Genomic DNA, 19,962 nt, shown 5'->3' on the forward strand with positions numbered 1-19,962 from the left:
AGGGGTTGTCAAATTATGAAGAAGATGTTCATGACTTAACCAAAAAGCAATGAAAGAGCAAACGTTCCATCTGTAATTATTGCATAGGCCCCCTCCTTTGATTATTCCTGCTTAACCCTTTTGATAAAGCCCCAACACCCTCTAATTAATCCATCAATCCATTTATTTTCTTTAAATGCCCAAAATACCCATGCTCATTCTCTTAAACTTCATTATTAACAGCTATGTCATTCGGGACATCTGCCAGGTGTTTTTCAACTTGATGTGTGATTACTGATTTATTCATCTCATTAGAGGGGGGAAAAGAGGCAGTGCAGTGCAGCATCAACTAAAACTTGATATACAGTATTTGCTCATTCCTTAACAGCTTTAAATTTGTAGGGTTACTAATTTTTGTGTGATACGGATCGTAGATGTTCTAAGTATGATCCTCATTTCTTACTTCATTGTTGATTTGCACGGTATATGATAGTACGATACTTTTATCTTTCTATCTCTCTTTCTTCTTAACACCTTGGGATTTTTACAAATTCAATTACACATCTTCAATAATTTATGCATGCAACAATGCAAGACCCACATGCGATAACTGATAGCCGATATTCCTATGTTGTACGTAAGTTTAGAAATCTTAATTGCAGGTAACATGGTATCCAAACAATAAAAAATGAAGATGGAGGATTATGACTGTTCAACCTCCCTCAGCTAATTAATTTTTATCAAATTAGAGAATCCTAAACATGCAGTGGGTGGAGGAAAAGGGTCTAAACAATTGTGGGGTGAACCGAAAGTGAGGTTATAATTGATATTAGTGGGTAGTTGAATGGCAGATTAATTGAAGATAATGAAGATTATGGAGCAGATAAATGTGTAGTTAGTAATGGACAGGATGAGCCGGTGGGTGGGTGTATGTAAGTGAGCTTGTGAGCTGTGAGGCTCTATGACTTTTGTGGTGTTGTTGAAGGAAGTCGGAGAAAGGGTGCCATTTAAGGCATGTAATATTAAATAAATCAAGTTCATGTAGGGACACACCCGTGATTGGGGCCCACATCCCCCATATCACGGCTGAAATTCAACATTGAGCCATTGATCACGGGTCCCACATTGGACATTTAACATGCCAACGGACATGATTGCCTGTGAAAGTTTTGTGTGTATTATGTGATAAACTTTCATTCCTCTTCTGCTTTACTATGGATGGCTTACTATGGATGGTCATAAGAAGAAACGGAACTTCCCCACGTCACTAACGCATAAGAAATTCAAAAGGTGATATTTTAAATTATTTTAATGTACGAGGAGGAGGTTCGAACTCGGATACAAGGGAGCATGCACAGTGCATTCCTCAACTACCTAACCCACATTTGCATTAGTGAAGTGAGTACTAATTTATCAAATATGAGGTTTTCTTGAAGGAATTAATTTTTTTTTTCCTTTTTGAGTGCAAAAGATATTGGAGAAAGAGGATTTGAACTCACGACTGAATGCTCTTAACCAATTAACCTACACACTCCTTGCAACAAATTATTTCTCAATAAGTACATGTTTGGTGGAGAATGAGAAAAAATTAAAGAGGAAAAAAATTAGGTGAACTACAAAAATTTACTATGGGCTACATAAATAAGCCCAAAAATAGGGCTTGGGCTTGATCGTTCAATTTCTTTTAGGGTCAAGATGAAATCAAACGGACCTACAATTTCATGTTCTCAATGCAGATGGTAATGTTGCAATTCCAAGAAGCTCACAAGGGCAAATCCGTCACTGGGAATTAAGCAACTACCACCACTGCGCTCTACAGCTTGCCTAACCGTACCGTTAGAGCATAACCGCAAGAACATCCCAACCAATCATACACGACCACGTGTCTATTTCTCATTGGAACAGCATGCCCAGCCCGCCGATATAAACCCGTCCCGTCACACTCGACTCAAGACATTTCACGAAGCTTTCCATCAAAACTTTCCCGCCCTTTACACACAGAGAGAGAGAGAGAGAGAGAGAGAGATTTCAATGGAGGCGAGTGTAGCTGTTGTTGCAGAGGAGCTCAAGGCCATGGAGATAGCGAACGACAAGAAGCCTGTTGTTGTTGGTGATGATGGTGGCGAGGCCAAGAACGCTACTACTGCTGATATCGCTGCTACTGCTGCTGATAACGCTGCTACTGCTGCTGAGTCTCAGAAGAAGACGAAGAAGATGAACAAGAACCGAATTCATGTTTCCAACTCCAAGCGACCTTTCCTCTTCTACTGCAATCTTGCCAAGGTATAATCTATATATTCATAGAAATGTGTTTACGTTTTCTCTCGCTTTCTTGTCTCATGCGTCTTTGGTTGATGAGAAACCAGAGGGAAATAAAATTAATGGATGGCCGATAGGGTTTTAGTACGTTCTTGCAATGTTTTGTCGAATCTTGATCTGATTAACCAGAAAATGTATCCATTATTCACAATTCGGAAGATTTATGGCGCTTTAGGATGTTCATTATCCCCTGAACTGAATCAATCCACTAGTTTACAATTCCAGTACATGAATTAATCTGAATTGCAATTTTGTCAATTTTCTGAGTGATTAGGGTTCTTCAATTTTGTGAGTGAATTAATTTGTGTTTGCCTCTTTGTAATGGAGCTTTATTGAATGATCTATTGTTTGTTGCAGAGGTACATCAAGCAGTACAATTCTGTTGAGCTCTTTGCCTTGGGCATGGGTACAACTTCTTGAAACTCCCCCTTTTCTCTTGCATATTTATTTATTTCCACATACTATTGAGTGATTGAGTAACAATATTGGGTGCAGATGGTCTTCTTTGGCCAGTATCTGCTATTGTTTGGTAATTTTGTTATCTTCTCAAGATGCATAATTTTCTTTTAATTAACTTGGGGAAGTAATTTGGTACAGCTATTCCTACTGTGATCACAATTGCTGAGACTCTCAAAAGGAATGGACTGGCTGTTGAAAAGAGTAAGTTTAATTTATGGCTTCAATTGATATTTGTTTCATTTACAATGCTATTTTGCTAATATCTTTATCATAATGGTTTGTTTGGGGTGATTGAACAGAGATAAGCACCTGTACTGTTGTCTCAAAGCTGGTGGATGTTGAAAATGGACGGATTGTTCTCAAGGCTCAGGTTGTTTAATCTCTTCTTAATTAAGTGCTGGAATTTGTGCCTGCCTTTGATTATCAGAATTGTCATGTTATTTGCTAAATTGTAATTATTCTGCATTAATCCCCTAATTTTCCCTTCTTGTGTGATCTCATAGATTGCGATTTTGCTGGAAAAGGCTGAGAAAATAGAGGTGACCGCTGTTGCTGTAGCATGAAGGCATTGACTCAGAAATTGATTCCATCTTTGGATTTCAGAAATTTCTTTTTTCAGTAAAGTTTGAGTTTGAGACATATGATGATGTATATGAGATAGATGAGAGAAACAAGATTAGTCCTTTGCTTCACAATGCATGTTTTCTTACATGCTCCTTGCTTTATAGTTCCCTGTTCTGAGATCAAACCTACTGTTGACAATAAATAATATGGTGTTTACAGAGTTTTTTTCTTTTTCTTTCAGCCCTCTCTCTCTCTCTCTCTCTCTCTCTCTCTCTCTCCCTCAACTAATTTGTGGAAGGTTGATTTTTCTTTACAATTAACGTGGTAATAGAGTCTTCGATGGAAAGTATACATACAAATCATCATTACAGAAACACAAGGGCGTAAACAGAACGATATACCCCAAATATGTAAACTTAGTTTATCCAGCCAACAACACTAAAATGGAAGAAACATCACTGCAATGACAACTTGGCAAGGGTCAAGGCTAAAACCTTGACCCCATTAGATATATCTTGACTGGAGGCATATTCTTCAGGCTTGTGGCTGTAACCTGCAAAACCAAATGGACATCAGTATATACGAGTCTTGTATCGATCACTTGATCCATCATAGGGTTACCAGCAAGTGGAAATGATTCCTCGTTTGTACACAAAAATAGACAGGATATTCTACCTTTGTAACATGGAATGAATATCATACCCATCGGGGATACTCTGCAAGGATATGAAAATATATCATCAGAATCTATTTGTGGAAAAAGATAATTATGGCATTCTCTTCACCATCTGAATTTCTCCAAATAAAGGTATGTTAAATGCTAAGTAACCCTTTGCGGATTATGAATAAGCATGTACTAAACAGCTGAACTTCTGATGAACATGGGATAAATAAACCATGGTTTTGTTTATTCATTTTTCTTGTTTTCTCGGGGGTAAGACACAGGGATAAATGTAGAACTCCCAGACTCTCTCTTACCTGGCCATGAACAGTGAATCATGGTAAGCTCGGCTAATCATAAACTTGTGTGTTAAGTTTAGCTCTTTCGATGAAGCTTCCATTGCATCAAGTATTGATTTATCAGAAAGTGCTGGTGGATCCTGATTTACAATTTTGAATTCTGATAGATTGACCACACGTTTACTGGCTATAGTAGTTGCAGATTGATGGATTTTCTCAATTACAATGTTTCTTCGTTCTTCATCAATGTCTCTTGTGTCTGCAAAATGAAAAAAATATACATATATTATATATAATCCAAAGATTGGTATCCAAAAAGCTCAAATTATGGCAAAGCCATGAGAAAGGGATATACAATGATCTTCTAAAACTTCAGTAAATTTAACAACCACAAAGTACTGTAAGGAAAAACCAACTTGGTACTATAAATTGTATGCTGTACTTGAAAAGGTAATCCCACAAAGCATACCAATTTCTAGATGTGATTTGCTCGGGATGCTGTTGATGGCTCCAGGATGTAGCTCCAGAATACCTTGTCAAAAGGAATTATTAACAACAATAGCCAACACGAGCGCTAAAACAGTTTGACAAAATATTGAAGAAAGTCAAAGAATTAAGCCATTGTCCTACATTTAGGTGTGAAGGAAACACAACTTACCAACTGTACCAACAGTATCAATAGATCCAGATTCTAAAACATGTCTCTCAACAGCTAGCGCTAATTCTGCAGCTGCCAGTCCAGCATCATTTCTGGTACAAATGATGTATGAAACAGTTATGCTTCATGTTTAATGGAACAAGTATAACAAGAAACTGGTAAGGATGACCTCATTCAAGATAGCTCATATTTGACATTAGGAAATATAATACTACTGATGCGCATCTGCAGTCACAGTAATTCCTGGAAGGGACTTGAAATGAGCAAAGGGGCAAAAAACCAAGATGTCAAAATTGCACAGAACCAAAATAAATCGAAGGAAAAATTTAGAATGATTAGCAAAATTGAAAACCTCAGGCGAGGAAACTGCAGTAGAACTTGTATTTGTAATGCAATCTCAGTAATAAAAGGAAATATTATACAGATTCATAACTCACTCTGATTTTAACCCAAAAAATAATTAGTTTAGCAGGACGAGTCCTTTTTCAAAAACTATTGGGGAAATATCATGAACACTGGGTGGGTGGGGGTAGGGGGTTGGGGGCCAATTGCATATAATCCTGGACCTCTTCAACATGGAAAGTACACCAGTTGATATAGTCCTCTTTTTACAGCCTGCAAAATAATTCACCTATTTGGCATTAGGACAGCACCCGCATGGCCTCCATTGCCTTCAAAATCCACTTTTATGCTTGCTGGGGCTGCAATGGCTGTTACAATGCCGACTGATATACCTGGACCAAAAAAACACACGGTTGATCGGTATAAGATACGATGCCTAATGTCAGGAATGTATATGTCAAAAAAGGCCTACCTTCATCCTCCAAAATAGGGCCCTGCTCAATATGCAATTCCACAAAAGCAGAGTAGCTTCCTTTTTCCAGGAACACGCTGGATAAGTCCCCTTCATCTTTGGTGTATCCAGCAGATTGTGCAGCATCAAAGAAGGAAATATTTTGACCATCAACTGTTGTCTTCAGAGCATTAGCAAGTGCCTTACTCCCCGCCATTAGGCGGCTGCACAATATTTTAATTAGATATAGGGAAAATGTAGAATGGATTTACTAAATCAATACACCTCATTGTTGGAGTCAAGCCAAAATTTAAAAATTAAAACATAAAGTGGATAAAAGGTTTTGAGCAGAAAATTAACTGAAACATCAGTATGGCTTCTTGTGAGTTAAACTGTAAGCGGTCCTAACCTTCCCAGACAGCTGATTCCAAAGCGTGTCGGCTCTTCTGAGGTGAACAAGATAACTTCCAGCGATCGTTTAGGTTTGAACCCAGACCTGCCAAACAGCCAGTTGCATAAACAGAGAGTTGGAACTACATTTCACCTTAGGAAAGCCACATACAAAATTTGAAATTGTACTTTCTGATAAGGATATTTTCCATTACCAATACTTCCACAATGTTACAATCTACTCAATATTCTGATTTAATTAGTATTTTATGTAGGATAGACATGTTTGGTGCTTCATCCTTGTCTCCCTTTCCAGAGACTGCAAATGATTTAAATTGATTTTGATTTTTTGCATCATTAAGTTTCTCAAACAATAATTCAACTTATAAGATGATAAATGAAAATCAAGATACCATGGAACATGTTGCTGTAAACCCAATGTTATTATACACTTTTGGGGTATATTTGGATGAAAGGGTACGATACTATTCAACTACAACAAATGTTTCCAGTCTCTTGCTGAATCATTTATAGATGAGTGTGTTGAGATCAACTCCCCTTGGGTCCAGACTTATCCTACTTCTGGTTTGAAAGCAGATGGCCATCTGAATAGTTCAACCGTGCATCTATGTGGTTAACTTATACTACCAGAAGAGAGTTAATTATAAGCCTCTTAGCTAATAAATAAATAAAATTGGATCACCCATGAATGTAAAACTTAATTGCTAATAGAAATGCTAAAGGGATACATTACAGGGAGAATATCTCGTGGAGCCAAATCAAGCATGCTAAGGCTCCAGGCTCGCCCAAATAAATTAAGATGGCAATTTTATGTTCAGACTTCGAAATTTTTTAATACCTAGGTGCATATTAACATCAGCCAGGACTCACGAAAGGTGCAAACCTTTTTAGTACGTTGATGGCTTCTATAGCACCTAGAACACCCACAACCCCATCATACTTTCCGGAGTATGGAATGGCATCAATGTGAGAGCCAGTTCCAACTGCAGAAAGATCTGGGTTATAGCCTTCCCTGCATATAGGAAAGCAAGACAAAAACATGGTCAACAAAATGAAAGTGTTATATAAAGAACAATGTAACCAAACTAAACAAGGCCCAGCTCTGGGCTACAAGGACGAAGGAGGACAAAAACAGATAAGTACCAAACTACCACCCCCAAAGAAGTTGGGAATCAGGGTTTTCCAAAGTTTAATTGAAACCCCAAGTTTATAACCGTACCATGTTAAAATGACAGAATTGAATACAAATAAAAGTTACAAGATTGGGGCAAAGTACACTCACCACCGACCAAATATGTTACCAATAGCATCCTCTCTAACAGAGAGACCCGAGAGTCCCATCAAGTTTTTGATGAATCTGCAGTTAAACATTACCAAAAACAAAAACAAAATTAGAGACATAGCAAAGGTTAAATCTCAATATTTGTATGCATTACCAGAGTTCTCATCCTGTCATTATCCGCTATTATGCTCAATGTGTTGGATTTGTTTTTATCATGGAAAAAAAAACTTCAAATAAAATTCTTACACTTACTCCAACTCCAACATATAAGATATATAACACACCATTGAGATGCAAAATGCATGTAGCCTATTGCGCGTCAATCTATACATACAACATAAATGGTACAGAATGCTGATATTCTACAATCAAGCAAAATTTAGTAAGAAATCGGAATGGATTGGCTAAAATTTAAGCTTTGATTGATAGATACTGATATAATGACATGCATACCTACGAGCCAATACATCCTTTTCAGAGTACAAGATCCTGGTAACTGATGGGGCAGGTGTATCCGAGAAAGTTGAAAGTTCATCAATCTAAAAACCAAATATTCACAAAATTAGCTCAGATATGAACAAATGAACACACCCAAGTTTCTCAAACAGCTTTATTTATGAGACACTTTATAAAACCCAATAAGCCAAAGTGACCAAATTGGTAAAAACCAATCAAGAAATTGTAATATTCGTCACATTTGATTAAGTACCTGTTTCTGCAAACTCCGAGTGTCAACGGATAGTGAAGAGACAGTGTTCTGAAAGCTCAAGTGTGGCTCGTGAATAGGGTAGCCAGAGAAATCATCCATTGTTTTGATTGTTGGGTCTTCATCTTCATGAGCTAAGATTGTAGTGAAGGAGCAGAGAAAGAGCACAATAATTGCTGAGTGAGAGAATTTCAGAGACATGATTTTCTGGATGGGCTTTGGTTGATTGATTGGTGAAACTAGTTATAATTTTAAGATGGGGTTGTACCGCACGGCTGCCTAAGATGCCCTTGTGTGCTTATTCCATCCGTCGATGCCAATCTGACACTGCTTTTGTTTTGTTTTGTGTTATGGTTAGTGACACTGACCATGTCATTTTACGGTCATATTGCTTTATGATTTTATTATAGAGAAAGTTATAAAAAAAATTGACAAATTTTCAACTAGCTACTTATTTTGGTTCTCAATGCATCATAATTTTTTCACTTAAAAGTACATCAAGATATTTTACTGAAATATTGAACTTGAAGGATTTTTGTCTAAAATGTAAAGTTATTGAACCTATGCGAAAGACCATTCTTTTTAATCTCATTTGCATCATGATATTTTACTGAAATATTGAACAGATATATAATTATGTATAAATAAGAGTTTAGGAAGGATATTTTGTCCTAGCACATTAATGTAAGATGAACAATATATCATTATAAACATCGAACCAAATATAATCATGCGAACACATCACCAAACATTTACATATTTATTTATACCATCCTTTAAAAAAAATAGACCGATTATGGTCTATAATTTAATACTCATTTGCTTTATGGTTATTTTTTATATAAATTTATCACAAATACTCTCAAAAGCTTTTTTTATATAAAAAGCCCTTGACGATACTTTTGGAAGAAAGAGAGAGAGAAAAAAGGTGCCGACTTTAATCGGTTAATCCATATGATCAAAAGAAGGCGGGAAGAGTCGGAGACCCAAAACCCAAAATCAAGGTTTCTCCTTTTACAGAGCGTGTAGAGAAAGCTTTCAGCCTGCAACAATGGAGACCCCGAGCCCCAAGCACACGTGCTTAAAGCTCCAACTCAAAGAAGCTCAACAACCCATCTACGTGAAGGGCACGTGGTTCCAGTCCCGCTTCGACCTCTCCATCACCGACGGCCTCAACGCTTGGATCTGCCACGCGTCGGAAGAACAAGTGAGAGACCGAGCGGCTCAGTGGGATCAGCCGGTCTCGGAGTACGTGGCGTTGGCCGAGCGCTACCTAGGGTTTCAGCACCCAGACTCCGCCTACGGCTTCGCCGATGCCGGCGACGGCCACAAAAGAGTAATTAAAATTAGGGATTTTATTTTGGGGGAAATTGTGTTTATAGTGTATTTGTGTGTGTGATTGTGTAATTGTTGTTTGTGCAGTTGTCATGGACTTTTGAGAAGGAAGGGACCAAGCTAGAATGGCGGTGGAAATGTCAGCCATCGCCTAATAGTAAGCAAACCACAGCAGCAGTATTGGATTTTCTCATGGATGCAAATGTTGGGCTAAGTGTAAATTTCCTCCTTTTTGTAATTTTTTTAAAAAAAATACTGAAGCAGTGTGTTTTATGAACATGAATGATATGACTTTCAAGTGCTCTATACTCTATATACTTTGTTGGAATCTACCCAATATGAACTCCCTCTTTGAATTTTTGAAATTTGGTAATCAAAGATAAGTTGTGGCTTATGTTTTGGAAGAATTTTGTGTTTCTGAAGGAACGCAGTTGGGTCAACTTTTTCACATAAATGCCTATGATGTTGTGTCCATTTGATGTTACTTACACCTGGTCCTGATGCATTGGGTTTATGGAGAAGCCGATGTTGCATTAGACTGATTTTTTTAGGCTTCCAAATTGTTGCTTTGGATTGTCTAATTTGGTTGCTTGTCTAATTCATGTTAGTATATGAATGTGTGAATGTATAGGAAGAAGTTGTGAGAAAAACTCAATCATTTGAGAGATTGAAAGTGGAAGCTGAGAAGTGTCTAGCACAGAGTGAGAAGCTTACCAATGAGAAGATAGAATTTGAATCCGCTATTTATGCAAAGGTGCACCATAATATATCTCTATGATATACTCATCGATATTGTTTTTTATCTTTGTGTTCTCAAAATGTTTTTTTACTTTGTAAATGGAGCTTCAAACTCCTTTTGCCATATAATACAATTGACAATCATTGCACTCTAGAATGTGGTGTTCCGCAGATGATATACCCTTGTGAGAGTTGGTTTTTCATATGAAGAATGACCTGCAATGGTTTGGAGTCAAATTTTTTATGTCTTTGTTTTTCAGATGTTCTTTAGTTTTGAACTAATCAGCATGATCATTCGAAATGAGTATTAGGCATTTGATTGACTTGATTGTTTTTATCCAACTCGATCATTTAATTGAGAATTATCTTTGTGCAAGTAATTCTTTTTCTTGAATGTCTTGACTGAATTTTCCTTAACTTTTTCTAGTTTCTTGGGGTCTTGAATTCAAAAAAAGCTAAACTAAGAGAGCTTCGAGATAAGATTTCAAAACAAGACATTGCTGGAAAAATGCCAGAAGAAGAGGAAGCGAGTTCAGACCAAACTGAACCTTTTGTCAGCGGTGATGAGAAAATCGAGGATGAATCTTTGAAAGATCTTCCAGTTACCTCCAAGGATGTTCCGAGGACTAGGTCTCGAGGTCGTGGTCGAAAGAGGGCAGCAGACAATTAGGGTCTCACTTTTCAATTCTAAATCTCAGCATGTTTATGCAAATACCCGCTCCTAGGATCTTTGCTTACTTTTGTTTCTACATGTCTATTTTGTATCTTGTTGTAGATTTTTGTTGTTGTTGTTGTTGTTTTTTTTTTCAAGTGTTGAGGATTTTAGAGGCATACAAACTTTTGTAACTTCTATCATGAAATGAAGATGGGCATCTAGAAGATGTTTTTTTTCCTTCTCCCTAGCTGTGAGCTGTTCCAAGTTTTATATAAGTTCAGTTTAACTCCCGGTTGCTAATTTGCATCAATATTAGCAACTGGAAAAGGCAAACATAGCCACTACAATGTACACTGTTGAATCTTATATCATTGAATTGAAGAATACTACAATACTTTCTTGTGTTGCACGGTATGGGTATGAGCATGAATACGGAACGATTCATCTCAAAGAAAATCGGGAAGTGATTCAAGAGCTCCATCACTTTGTGCATCCTACAAAGAACTTCGAGTAACATTGAAATGATTGCATCATTAGGTGCTAAATCCCTCATACGCATTACTTAAACAAGCTCTGTCGCTTTGCAAACCTTATTTTCTCGAAGAAAACTCTGAATTACAATATTAAATGTAATGGGTAAGCAACCCTTTGAAAAATTGAGAGGAAAGAGAGCACGGGGTTTTGGTTCTTCGAAATGCATTCTTTGCAGCAGAAAAAAGGTTGAAATCTTTGGCAACATATGAAAGAGCTCTTGTTTCTCTTTAACGTATTTCATCATGCAACTGTCTAGCGCTTTTTTTCTTTCTTCGAAAGGTATGTAACTGTCTAGCTTTAATGTATATACCATCATATGTACTTTTCCATTATCTAAGTCAACCGTTACTTAAAGTTTCCTATAAATACATGTTCATTATTTGTATTGATTTCATTGCAGGTTTACTTCAGTTCTTTGATTCAATCTCCAAAATTGCTGGTTATGTGAAATCAGAAGAAAACAATGTCTACAACGAGGGAAGGAAAGAAGAAACCAAAGACAACAATAGAGCCTAGAGTTATTTCATGGGAGGAGAGAAAAAGCCTTGCAGACAAGGAGGCTGAGGTCCTGGAAAAACAAATAGAGGATCTGAAAACATGGGTACTATATTTCATTCATTTTCTATTGTCTAGTTTTTCTTCCTGTATGCATATTATAGATGTTTGGTTTTCACTTGAGCATGTCATAAATCATTTGGACAATTGATCACGTTGATTCTTACACCATGAAACCAATGCACGGTCAAAGACGTTGAGAGATGTTACATTGGTAAAACACAATCTGTGACATTAAAAGACTTAACATATGCATTTTTTTTCATCTCATTTTGACAGACCAACATGATAGATGCCATGAATGAGGAGCAGCTGAAGGAATACTTAAAGAATAGACCAGATGAGTTGAAGACAGTGAAGATCCACAAGAGCAACTCTAAGCAAAGAGTAAAATCACATATGCTTTTTCTACATTTTTAAGTGTATGTTTGCTTTTAAGTTTTAACAAGTGCTATGTACTGATATTGCAGATCCAAAGGGAAAAGCCTAAATGCTCAACCTCTAATGGCATTATGGCTTCGGTTTGGAAGTTCCACAAGGAAGAGGAACATGAGAAGAAAAAACAATTGTTAGAATTTTAGGACATAAATGAATTGTGTAATTGTTTGTTTGAATCATAATTGTCGTTGGCTTGTTTATATACTACATAGAATTGTGAATTTCATCAAAATAATTTAATTGAAAACTACAAAACAAAGTTGGTATAGCTAAGCATGTGTATTGTGAATGTAATCAGGCAACAAAAATTTCAATTGAGTGTTTGAATTGAGGATAGACCCCAGCGACTAGCTAAATGTATTTGCTCCAATCTCAAAATGAGCCCAGCTTTCATCATTGACCGAGGTTTGGTGGCTATCGTTAACTAAATTCAAAAATCTGTTAACTTTAATACATGGCAAGTGAAGGATCCACTTTTGTGTTGATGTGTCGATAAAAAAATCCTCAAAATAATACATAATATTTTAAAAACATAATTAAAACAAATTTAAAAAAACAAAACAAAGAATTTTCTCTACCTTCATCGTCTCTCTCCCCTAGCCACCTTCTCCGACACAACCCACAAATCCGCCAGCGACCCACCCCAACAAACCCTCCCGACGCCGACCCAACCTAACCCCTACAGATTTGCCCTTCCGCGACCAACTATATCCTTCTCTCCTTCTCTTCCTCCCTCTCTCCTTCTCTTCGCAGTCATATCCAATCTAATTAGTCTGGGTTTTGGGACAAAAACTTAAGGGTTGACTCAACATGAGCTTTTATCAATCAATAGTGAATGCCCTTTGCAGACCATAGCCACAAAGCACGCCGCTGCTGGTAATTTCATTCTCTAATTTTTCAAGAATTTATATGCGTGCTTAACTTGAAATGCTAGGTTTCAATAACAGAAGTTTGGGTTTTCTCATTTTTCATTGATCGGTTTTTAGTACCCTTCCTCTTTTGTTGCCTTTTTTCTTCTGCTTGCATCAACTCCTCTTCGTTTTTCTCAACGCATGCCTCAATTGAATTCTGCTGATATTTGAATCCATTGCTTTCTTGGCCACCAACGAGAACAAGAACTTCAATTTCCAACCTGGTCTGGATTCTTCTATTTAAATATACGCCCTTTGTTTTTAGTTTGCTCTTCAGTTTCAACTCGCGGGTAAGTTGATGCTAGTTGCCTGTTGAAGTTTTTACAATGCAATGGTGCAAGTACGGAAGAGTAATAAGCATTAATGATGTGAGTCAATATGACTTGAAAGTAAAGGAAGTAATTGTTATGTGTGTAATATGTACACAGCTTTGAGTCTCTGGAAACAATCCTTGGATGATAGGAAGATTAGAAAGGCATTTTATTCACAGCTCTAGTTGCTACCATTTATCTACAGTGATCAGTTCTTCCAACAATCCAAATTACATCTTTTATCAAAGTTTAATGCTGTTCAGCAGCGACATTTCAGCTCTTATTGAAACTTTTCTCCCTCTTAAAAAGGGTTCAGTATTGTTAGACCTTTCTTACCGAGTACAATGGATTGTATAATTTTCCGTTTAACATCAGAACCCCACCATGTAAACCATTAATTTATAGTATGAAATTATTGGGTTTCATTTTTGGAGAGTAACAGATTTTGCTATTCCTTTTGTGTTTGTCTGCAGGACACTGTTGTTTGACTGTACGTACCTTGTCCAAATTCTTAGCAATTAGAAACAACAATGCTTGCTGGAGTGAAGTTCATACCTCGAGACCAAATTGATAAAGTAGAGTCTATCCTTCTTTTGTTTTGTTTTCTTACTTGTTCTTTCTAAAGAGTAGATTAATAGTTTTTGCTATTGGTAACAGGATGAGAATTCCAGTGCTCCTGCAAAACAGAAACAGAAACAGAAACAGAAACAGAAGAAGAGGTCAGGTAGTCATGATGATAAGCGTAGGAAGGGAAAGAGGAGTTCTCGATGTAGTAGTTCAGATGGTGAAGATCTTGAGAGAATAAGAAGGGGTCTAGAAAAAAATGGTATTCGCCTGATGAGTATTCATCATCATCATATTCTTCGGGCAATGAAAGTGAGGGAAATTCTGATCATGATAGAAGAAAGAGTCAGAGTAAGAGAAAAGGAAAGAGAAGTAGTGAGGATATGTCCAAGGATGAGGTCAGCTATAGGTCAAAGAAGAGATCGAGTAGTGATAAAAAAGAATATATATCAGAAGATCATTCTTCTCCTCCTTCTGATGGGGAAGACAGTGATAGTTATTCTGATAGGAAAGAAAGGCGCAAGAAAGATAGTAGAAAAGACGGAAAGAAAAAGAGTAAAAATAGGAGTCAAAGAAGCCTTGTGGATGAAGAATTCTCTGGTTGGTTATCTATGCGATTTTTCTAAAAGGTTTTTTTAATCTAATGATATGATGTTGATCACATTCATGCTCCTTTCCTTCATATAGATGGTGGTAGAGGAACTAGTCCTTCGAAAGATGGACAAATTGCAAGGAAGGAAATTGGCTTAGAGTGGATGCTTAGACCTGAAGGAAAAACAGATAGAACACCTACAGTGATTGTTGAGGAGCAACCAAAGGAAACTCCAGTTGAGGAGGTACGCTTTCACCTTGTAAATCATGCATCTAACCTTTGTAGTTGTAGTGTTACAAATGGGCTGCTAAGTTTTTATTATATAGCCAACATAGTCCTGTTTGTTTGGTTGGTAGTGGTCAGCAATGAGATGGCAGAGGAAAAGGTTGAGTAACCCCATTAATTGGGCGCAGATCAGCCATGACTGTTGTCCTTAACAAAGTGGTCATGTGCCACTGACATGACCACTTTTGTTAAGAAATTTAAACAGAAGCTATTATTTGGACTAACTAAACAGAAGATTGTTAGTTTAGGAGGTTAAGTGTCACATGTTATACAGTTCAAGGACTAAAATGAGACATGGATTAAAACTCAGGGATTAGTGAAATGTACCCCCCAGAACAGGTTACCTCCTTCTACAAATAACAGGTGGTTTGTGATTCTTGTAGTTAAGAAAATAAATATTTGTTTTAGAAGAGAGAAACTAGATCTTTAGCTACTCATTTTGATTGCTGTGAAAGGTTTTGTTTATGAAATTGTTTTTATGGAGTTGTGTTCTTCTGGATTCTAGTGATGCCAGCATATAATATGTTTCCCTTCTAGCTTCTGCTCCAATGGTGGCTTAAATTGCATCACTTGGGATTTTTTTTGGGTCCAATATTATGCTTCCCTGCCTTTTCATTTTCTTTCAGTTATATGGTTGTTTACTAACTGCACTTTATCTTCACTGTGTGTTAGATAAAGAAGGTCAATCCCAGGGAATTAAATCCGTATTTCAAGGATGATGGAAGTGGTTATCCAGAAGATACAGATGAACCGAAAGCTGGTGTGGACCAACTTTTATCTCCCTCTGTTGTTGGGGATGGAGGTGCAAGTTGGAGACTTAAAGCATTGAAGCGTGCGAAAGAGCAAGCAACTCGAGAAGGACGAAGGCTCCAGGAGGTATGCTATGTTAGCTTTCTAGGTCTTAGCAAGCATCGCAAGTTCACTGCCTACCTCGTTTCGTTTTGTTTTGGTCTGAACCTTGTCTATTTTAATGCATTGGAATTATACAGGTTGTTGGGGAGCGTTGGGGCTCTCTTGGTCAACTAACAGTCTCTGTGGCATCTAATAAAGCTGCCCAATCTCGTGCTCATCTGCATGCCATAAAAAGTAGAAAGAAAGGGCTGAATGAGGATAACCAACCAAGTTCCAACAATCAAAGTGACATGGATAGTAAAAAGGTATATGGGAGCTCTCTATTTAAAAAAAGAAAAAAAAAAGAAGCTTAACTGTGAAATTGAACTGAAATTTATCAGCATTGTTTTTTATTTAAAAATTTTTATTTTTCATTTTTCTGACATGCTAGTTGGGTGTGGTTACTAGGACACTAGTCGGCACTACCTGAAGGATGTATCTCTCGGACATCCTAAAATGAGGGAGCCTAAAGTTCGAGATTCGTTATCCTGGAAAAAGCAAAAGAGTCTAGATGTTTCTACTAAGGACTCTGGTCTTATAGCGGAGGCAGTGTCTAGCTTAAATACGTTTTCCAATGATGGAAGCTTCATGTCTGAAGTTCTTGGTAAGCGGACTGATGATTTTAGTAGTCCTGTTTACGAAAATGTAGCAGACACTAGCAAACCTAGTGAAGTTAGTGCTGCATTTAAGGGTGAACTGAGTGCGAACCAGTTGGCAGCTAAGGCTTTTCAACTTCGTTTGAAAGGAAAGCATGAAGAAGCTGAGGAACTTCTGGTAAGAAACATGGCAATTACTCTCTCTCTCTCTCTCTCTCCCCCTTTCTTCGACGGAGGGATATATCATGTAATTTGGCTTTATATCCTATAAGCTAATATTTTAGTAGGTTGTATTAACCATACTCTGTCATGAGCAACAATTAAAATTTGATTAAAGTCTATTTACACCCCAGTTTCTTGAGCAACTTAGGATAGAAGCCTTCCAACTTCTGATGCAGTGCAGTTATATAAAGCTAATATTTTAGGAAGTTGTATTAACCATACTCTGTCATGAGCAACAATTAAAATTTGATTAAAGTCTGTTTACACCCCAGTTTCTTGAGCAACTTAGGATAGAAGCCTTCCAATTTCTGATGCAGTGGAATTGACCCTTCTGCAGTTGAGGCTTTTTAGGTTCTTAGTTTTGCTTCCCTTTGTTCACTGGCTCTTTCTTCAACTTTTCAAAATCCTTACATCATTGATGTGCTTGGATTGCACCCCTGCTGTTTTTGTATGCATCAAATTCATTTGTAAAGAAAGAGATAGCTATATTTACCTGTATTGGTATAATTTATACTTGTCTTACGATTATTTATGTTAACGCACTTGTCTAACAAACTCATAGGATGTGGACAATAATCATTTATGGGGTCATTATCTTTTATTTTCTTCCTTTATTTTTTCAGTTATTAACTGACATTTTTTTCTGTTAATAGAAAGAAGTAGAAAACATAAAGGCAAAGCAGGCTGATGGAGATAATTCAATTAGACCACAAAATGAAAGGAGCACAAGCAGGTAATGTTACATAATTTTATTCTTGATTCTTTTTGCCTTTTATTTGTTTATTCTAATGTTCTTGTGCTGTAAATAAGATGCAATTGTGTAAGAATTCATTAAGTTATAAAAAGGAACAGTGGAGCAAAGTAAGTATTTCTAACAGTGAACATGGGCCAACTCTTTCGGTTCTTTTTGCAGTCCCTGAAAAGGAGTCTTCATCTCTTGTTTTATTCCAGTGTGCTTTATCATTTCTGTAAACAAACCACAATTTTAAGGATCATTAAAAGGAACTGGTGCAATGTAGCATTTGTGACATAAAACATCATAAAACATGGGCCAACTCTTAGAGGTTTGCTTTGCAGTTCCTGAAAAGGATTGTTCTTGTGTGTTTTTTCCTGTGCACTTTACCATTTCAGTGATTTGTTTATTTTTCACATATACTAATGATTTTAATTATTGGTTGGAATTTTTGTTCTGATCACTAATCAGATAACCTTTTATCTAGATATGGTAAGCAGGATGTGTCCCTTAGGCAGAAGAAAAGGGAGGATGATGCTGATATGCATCTAGCTCAAAGGATAATGCAGAACAAAAAATACAGTATATCTGGCCAGGCAGATGATGAATATGACTATGATGATGATGGTCCAAGCAGAAAGTCTAGGAAGAAACGGGGAAGTGATGATCATAAGGTCACCCAGAAGAACAGTTTTGCAAATCGTTTCTCCACTCAGCAAGAGCGTTGCCTCTTTTGCTTTGAGAATCCAAGCAGGCCGGCACATCTTGTTGTGGCAATTGCAAATTTCTCATATTTGATGTTGCCAAAGCAGCAGCCTGTTGCACCTGGTCATTGTTGCATTTTACCGATGCAGGTGAGCTTAATTAGTACTGGATTATAACTTTGTACTGGCTGTTTATAAAAATGTGAGTGGGTATCATTTCTCAGTAGTAGAGACCCTAGGGATGTTTGTATTTGAACTTTGTACTGGATTTGTTTATAGTCTTTGGAAAGGATGGTGAACCTTTTTCAGATTGATGTGAAACATCTAAGTTGATTTGATTACTAGGGATGCAATCTTAGTTTGCTCTTTCTCTAATATTTTAAATGCTTTGTTATTATGTATTTGATTCCGATCTATATAATTCTCCACAGCATGTGCCGTCCACAAGAGCTGTTGATGACGACGTGTGGCAAGAAATTCGAAATTTCAAGAAATGCTTGATTATGATGTTTGCAAAGCAAGAGAAGGAAGTAGTGTTTCTTGAAACTGTGATGGGGTTGGCTCAACAACGCCGTCACTGTATAGTTGAGTGCATTCCTTTGCCCCATGAAATTGCCAAGGAGGCTCCTCTGTATTTTAAAAAGGTAAGGATATGTTCTTATTTTTCTTTAAAATGCATTGATTTCTGCTGCTTGTTTTGAAATGCTTTTACTTATTTTTCTGGAAAACTCATATGATTTATTCCCTTATTTTCTTGAATATTAAGAATCAAGTGACATTATTCTCTATCAAAAAATCTGTCATAGTAAATTTAGATACATATACATGTACATATACGTGTGCATGTCCAGCTTATAGATCTTGTCATACATGATACACACACAGACTAAAATGTTATATACATTTTAGTCTATATTGTTGAATTCACATTCTGACTTTAATTTTTCTGCACCTTTGGAAAAAAAAAAATCTCAGGCAATTGACGAAGCTGAAGATGAGTGGAGCCAACACAATGCAAAAAAACTGATCGACACAAGCGTGAAGGGATTACGGGGTTCAATTCCAGAGCACTTTCCTTATTTCCATGTCGAGTTTGGTTTAAATAAGGGGTTTGTCCATGTGATTGATGATGAAACACAGTTCAATAGCAATCTTGGGCTGAATGTTATCAGGGGCATGCTACAATTGCCTGAGGAAGACATGTACCGGCGCCGAAGATATGAGACAGTGGAGGCACAAAAGCAAGCAGTTAAGAGCTTTGATCAAGATTGGGCGCCTTTTGACTGGACAAAACAGCTTCACGAATCCTAAAACCAATTTGTTTTTTTTTTGGGCGTTATTGTAGATATAGAGAGTAAGGGATGACGAGGTTACTTGGGAGTTTTTCGCCTGAACACTTGTAATGTACTTGTAGCCATTTGGGCCATAGGTATACTTCTGCCTTATAGTGTAATCCATCCTCATAAAATATTTTAGAGAAATTTTATTGGATCCAAATTGGCTTGGAATTGTTTTGTTTTGCATTTTTTTTTTCCAACTAATTTGCTATATTTGGTAAATGGGTCAAATTATAAAGGTAAAACTAAAAAGTCATTTTTGATTCATGTAGTTTACCAATTTGGTTTTTATAGTTTCAATTATGTAAATTTTGTCTCTATTTTAAATCCTTCGCAATTCAAGAACAAGTTATAAATTCTATTAAATTTCCTCTAATTTTGTCCACAATGCCTCTTTATGTCAGCGACGCATGCTCTGTCGCAGAATTGA

The 19,962-nt window shown here is 36.9% G+C and overlaps 5 protein-coding genes across 6 annotated transcripts; 4 read left to right on the forward strand and 1 right to left on the reverse strand.

The window, feature by feature from the left end:
* The first annotated feature begins 1,802 nt into the window (after positions 1 to 1,802).
* On the forward strand, positions 1,803 to 3,561 carry LOC103324155 (uncharacterized protein At2g34160-like). Its single transcript, XM_008226194.2, has 5 exons — positions 1,803 to 2,262; positions 2,656 to 2,704; positions 2,896 to 2,958; positions 3,057 to 3,127; positions 3,261 to 3,561. The coding sequence occupies exons 1-5, from the start codon at positions 2,011 to 2,013 to the stop codon at positions 3,318 to 3,320; spliced, it is 495 nt and encodes a 164-aa protein (XP_008224416.2). The 5' UTR covers positions 1,803 to 2,010; the 3' UTR covers positions 3,321 to 3,561.
* A 48-nt stretch (positions 3,562 to 3,609) lies between these two features.
* On the reverse strand, positions 3,610 to 8,449 carry UAH (ureidoglycolate amidohydrolase). Its single transcript, XM_008226195.2, has 12 exons — positions 8,135 to 8,449; positions 7,879 to 7,964; positions 7,426 to 7,500; positions 7,027 to 7,155; positions 6,142 to 6,228; positions 5,754 to 5,956; positions 5,571 to 5,673; positions 4,940 to 5,031; positions 4,751 to 4,813; positions 4,300 to 4,540; positions 3,997 to 4,037; positions 3,610 to 3,874 (listed from the first exon to the last, which is right to left on the reverse strand). Exons 1-12 carry the CDS (start codon positions 8,330 to 8,332, stop codon positions 3,777 to 3,779), a joined length of 1,416 nt encoding a protein of 471 aa, XP_008224417.2. The 5' UTR covers positions 8,333 to 8,449; the 3' UTR covers positions 3,610 to 3,776.
* A 579-nt stretch (positions 8,450 to 9,028) lies between these two features.
* LOC103324154 (DNA repair protein XRCC4-like) lies at positions 9,029 to 11,100 on the forward strand. Of its 2 annotated transcripts, XM_008226192.3 has the most exons (4): positions 9,030 to 9,467; positions 9,554 to 9,682; positions 10,098 to 10,220; positions 10,632 to 11,100. In XM_008226192.3, exons 1-4 carry the CDS (start codon positions 9,183 to 9,185, stop codon positions 10,872 to 10,874), a joined length of 780 nt encoding a protein of 259 aa, XP_008224414.2. In that variant the 5' UTR covers positions 9,030 to 9,182; the 3' UTR covers positions 10,875 to 11,100. The 2 variants fall into 2 exon arrangements, with proteins under 2 accessions (XP_008224415.2, XP_008224414.2); XM_008226193.3 differs by lacking the exon at positions 10,098 to 10,220 and having other exon boundaries at positions 9,029 to 9,467.
* Positions 11,101 to 11,246: 146 nt separating this feature from the next.
* On the forward strand, positions 11,247 to 12,592 carry LOC148919954 (uncharacterized). Its single transcript, XM_089047593.1, has 3 exons — positions 11,247 to 11,994; positions 12,228 to 12,335; positions 12,419 to 12,592. Exons 1-3 carry the CDS (start codon positions 11,857 to 11,859, stop codon positions 12,527 to 12,529), a joined length of 357 nt encoding a protein of 118 aa, XP_088903719.1. The 5' UTR covers positions 11,247 to 11,856; the 3' UTR covers positions 12,530 to 12,592.
* Positions 12,593 to 13,120: 528 nt separating this feature from the next.
* Positions 13,121 to 19,703, forward strand: LOC103324152 (CwfJ-like family protein). The gene is given in 12 exon segments (XM_008226191.3): positions 13,121 to 13,262; positions 14,082 to 14,183; positions 14,266 to 14,407; positions 14,410 to 14,772; positions 14,860 to 15,008; positions 15,722 to 15,925; positions 16,039 to 16,206; positions 16,349 to 16,714; positions 17,412 to 17,491; positions 17,979 to 18,345; positions 18,627 to 18,839; positions 19,171 to 19,703. Coding segments are annotated over 11 exon segments (2,433 nt in total). The 5' UTR covers positions 13,121 to 13,262; positions 14,082 to 14,138; the 3' UTR covers positions 19,507 to 19,703.
* The last annotated feature ends 259 nt before the right edge of the window (positions 19,704 to 19,962 follow it).

Source organism: Prunus mume, linkage group LG2, assembly GCF_029339155.1.
Source record: "Prunus mume cultivar Tortuosa linkage group LG2, ASM2933915v1, whole genome shotgun sequence".
NCBI lineage: Eukaryota > Viridiplantae > Streptophyta > Magnoliopsida > Rosales > Rosaceae > Prunus > Prunus mume.

What these genes read in the sequence shown, in the direction of transcription:
- LOC103324155 (XM_008226194.2), top strand. Translation starts at nt 2,011, where the DNA reads ATGGAGGCGAGTGTAGCTGTTGTTGCAGAGGAGCTCAAGGCCATGGAG. An exon ending in TCTACTGCAATCTTGCCAAG is followed by an intron (nt 2,263 to 2,655) that starts GTATAATCTATA and finishes TGTTTGTTGCAG; the next exon opens with AGGTACATCAAGCAGTACAA. An exon ending in GGATTGTTCTCAAGGCTCAG is followed by an intron (nt 3,128 to 3,260) that starts GTTGTTTAATCT and finishes GTGATCTCATAG; the next exon opens with ATTGCGATTTTGCTGGAAAA.
- UAH (XM_008226195.2), bottom strand. Translation starts at nt 8,332, where the DNA reads ATGTCTCTGAAATTCTCTCACTCAGCAATTATTGTGCTCTTTCTCTGC. An exon ending in AAGGATGTATTGGCTCGTAG is followed by an intron (nt 7,501 to 7,878) that starts GTATGCATGTCA and finishes GTTTAACTGCAG; the next exon opens with ATTCATCAAAAACTTGATGG. An exon ending in CAAATCACATCTAGAAATTG is followed by an intron (nt 4,541 to 4,750) that starts GTATGCTTTGTG and finishes TTCATTTTGCAG; the next exon opens with ACACAAGAGACATTGATGAA.
- LOC103324154 (XM_008226192.3), top strand. Translation starts at nt 9,183, where the DNA reads ATGGAGACCCCGAGCCCCAAGCACACGTGCTTAAAGCTCCAACTCAAA. An exon ending in CCGGCGACGGCCACAAAAGA is followed by an intron (nt 9,468 to 9,553) that starts GTAATTAAAATT and finishes TTGTTTGTGCAG; the next exon opens with TTGTCATGGACTTTTGAGAA. An exon ending in ATGCAAATGTTGGGCTAAGT is followed by an intron (nt 9,683 to 10,097) that starts GTAAATTTCCTC and finishes GTGAATGTATAG; the next exon opens with GAAGAAGTTGTGAGAAAAAC.
- LOC148919954 (XM_089047593.1), top strand. Translation starts at nt 11,857, where the DNA reads ATGTCTACAACGAGGGAAGGAAAGAAGAAACCAAAGACAACAATAGAG. An exon ending in TAGAGGATCTGAAAACATGG is followed by an intron (nt 11,995 to 12,227) that starts GTACTATATTTC and finishes TCATTTTGACAG; the next exon opens with ACCAACATGATAGATGCCAT. An exon ending in AGAGCAACTCTAAGCAAAGA is followed by an intron (nt 12,336 to 12,418) that starts GTAAAATCACAT and finishes CTGATATTGCAG; the next exon opens with ATCCAAAGGGAAAAGCCTAA.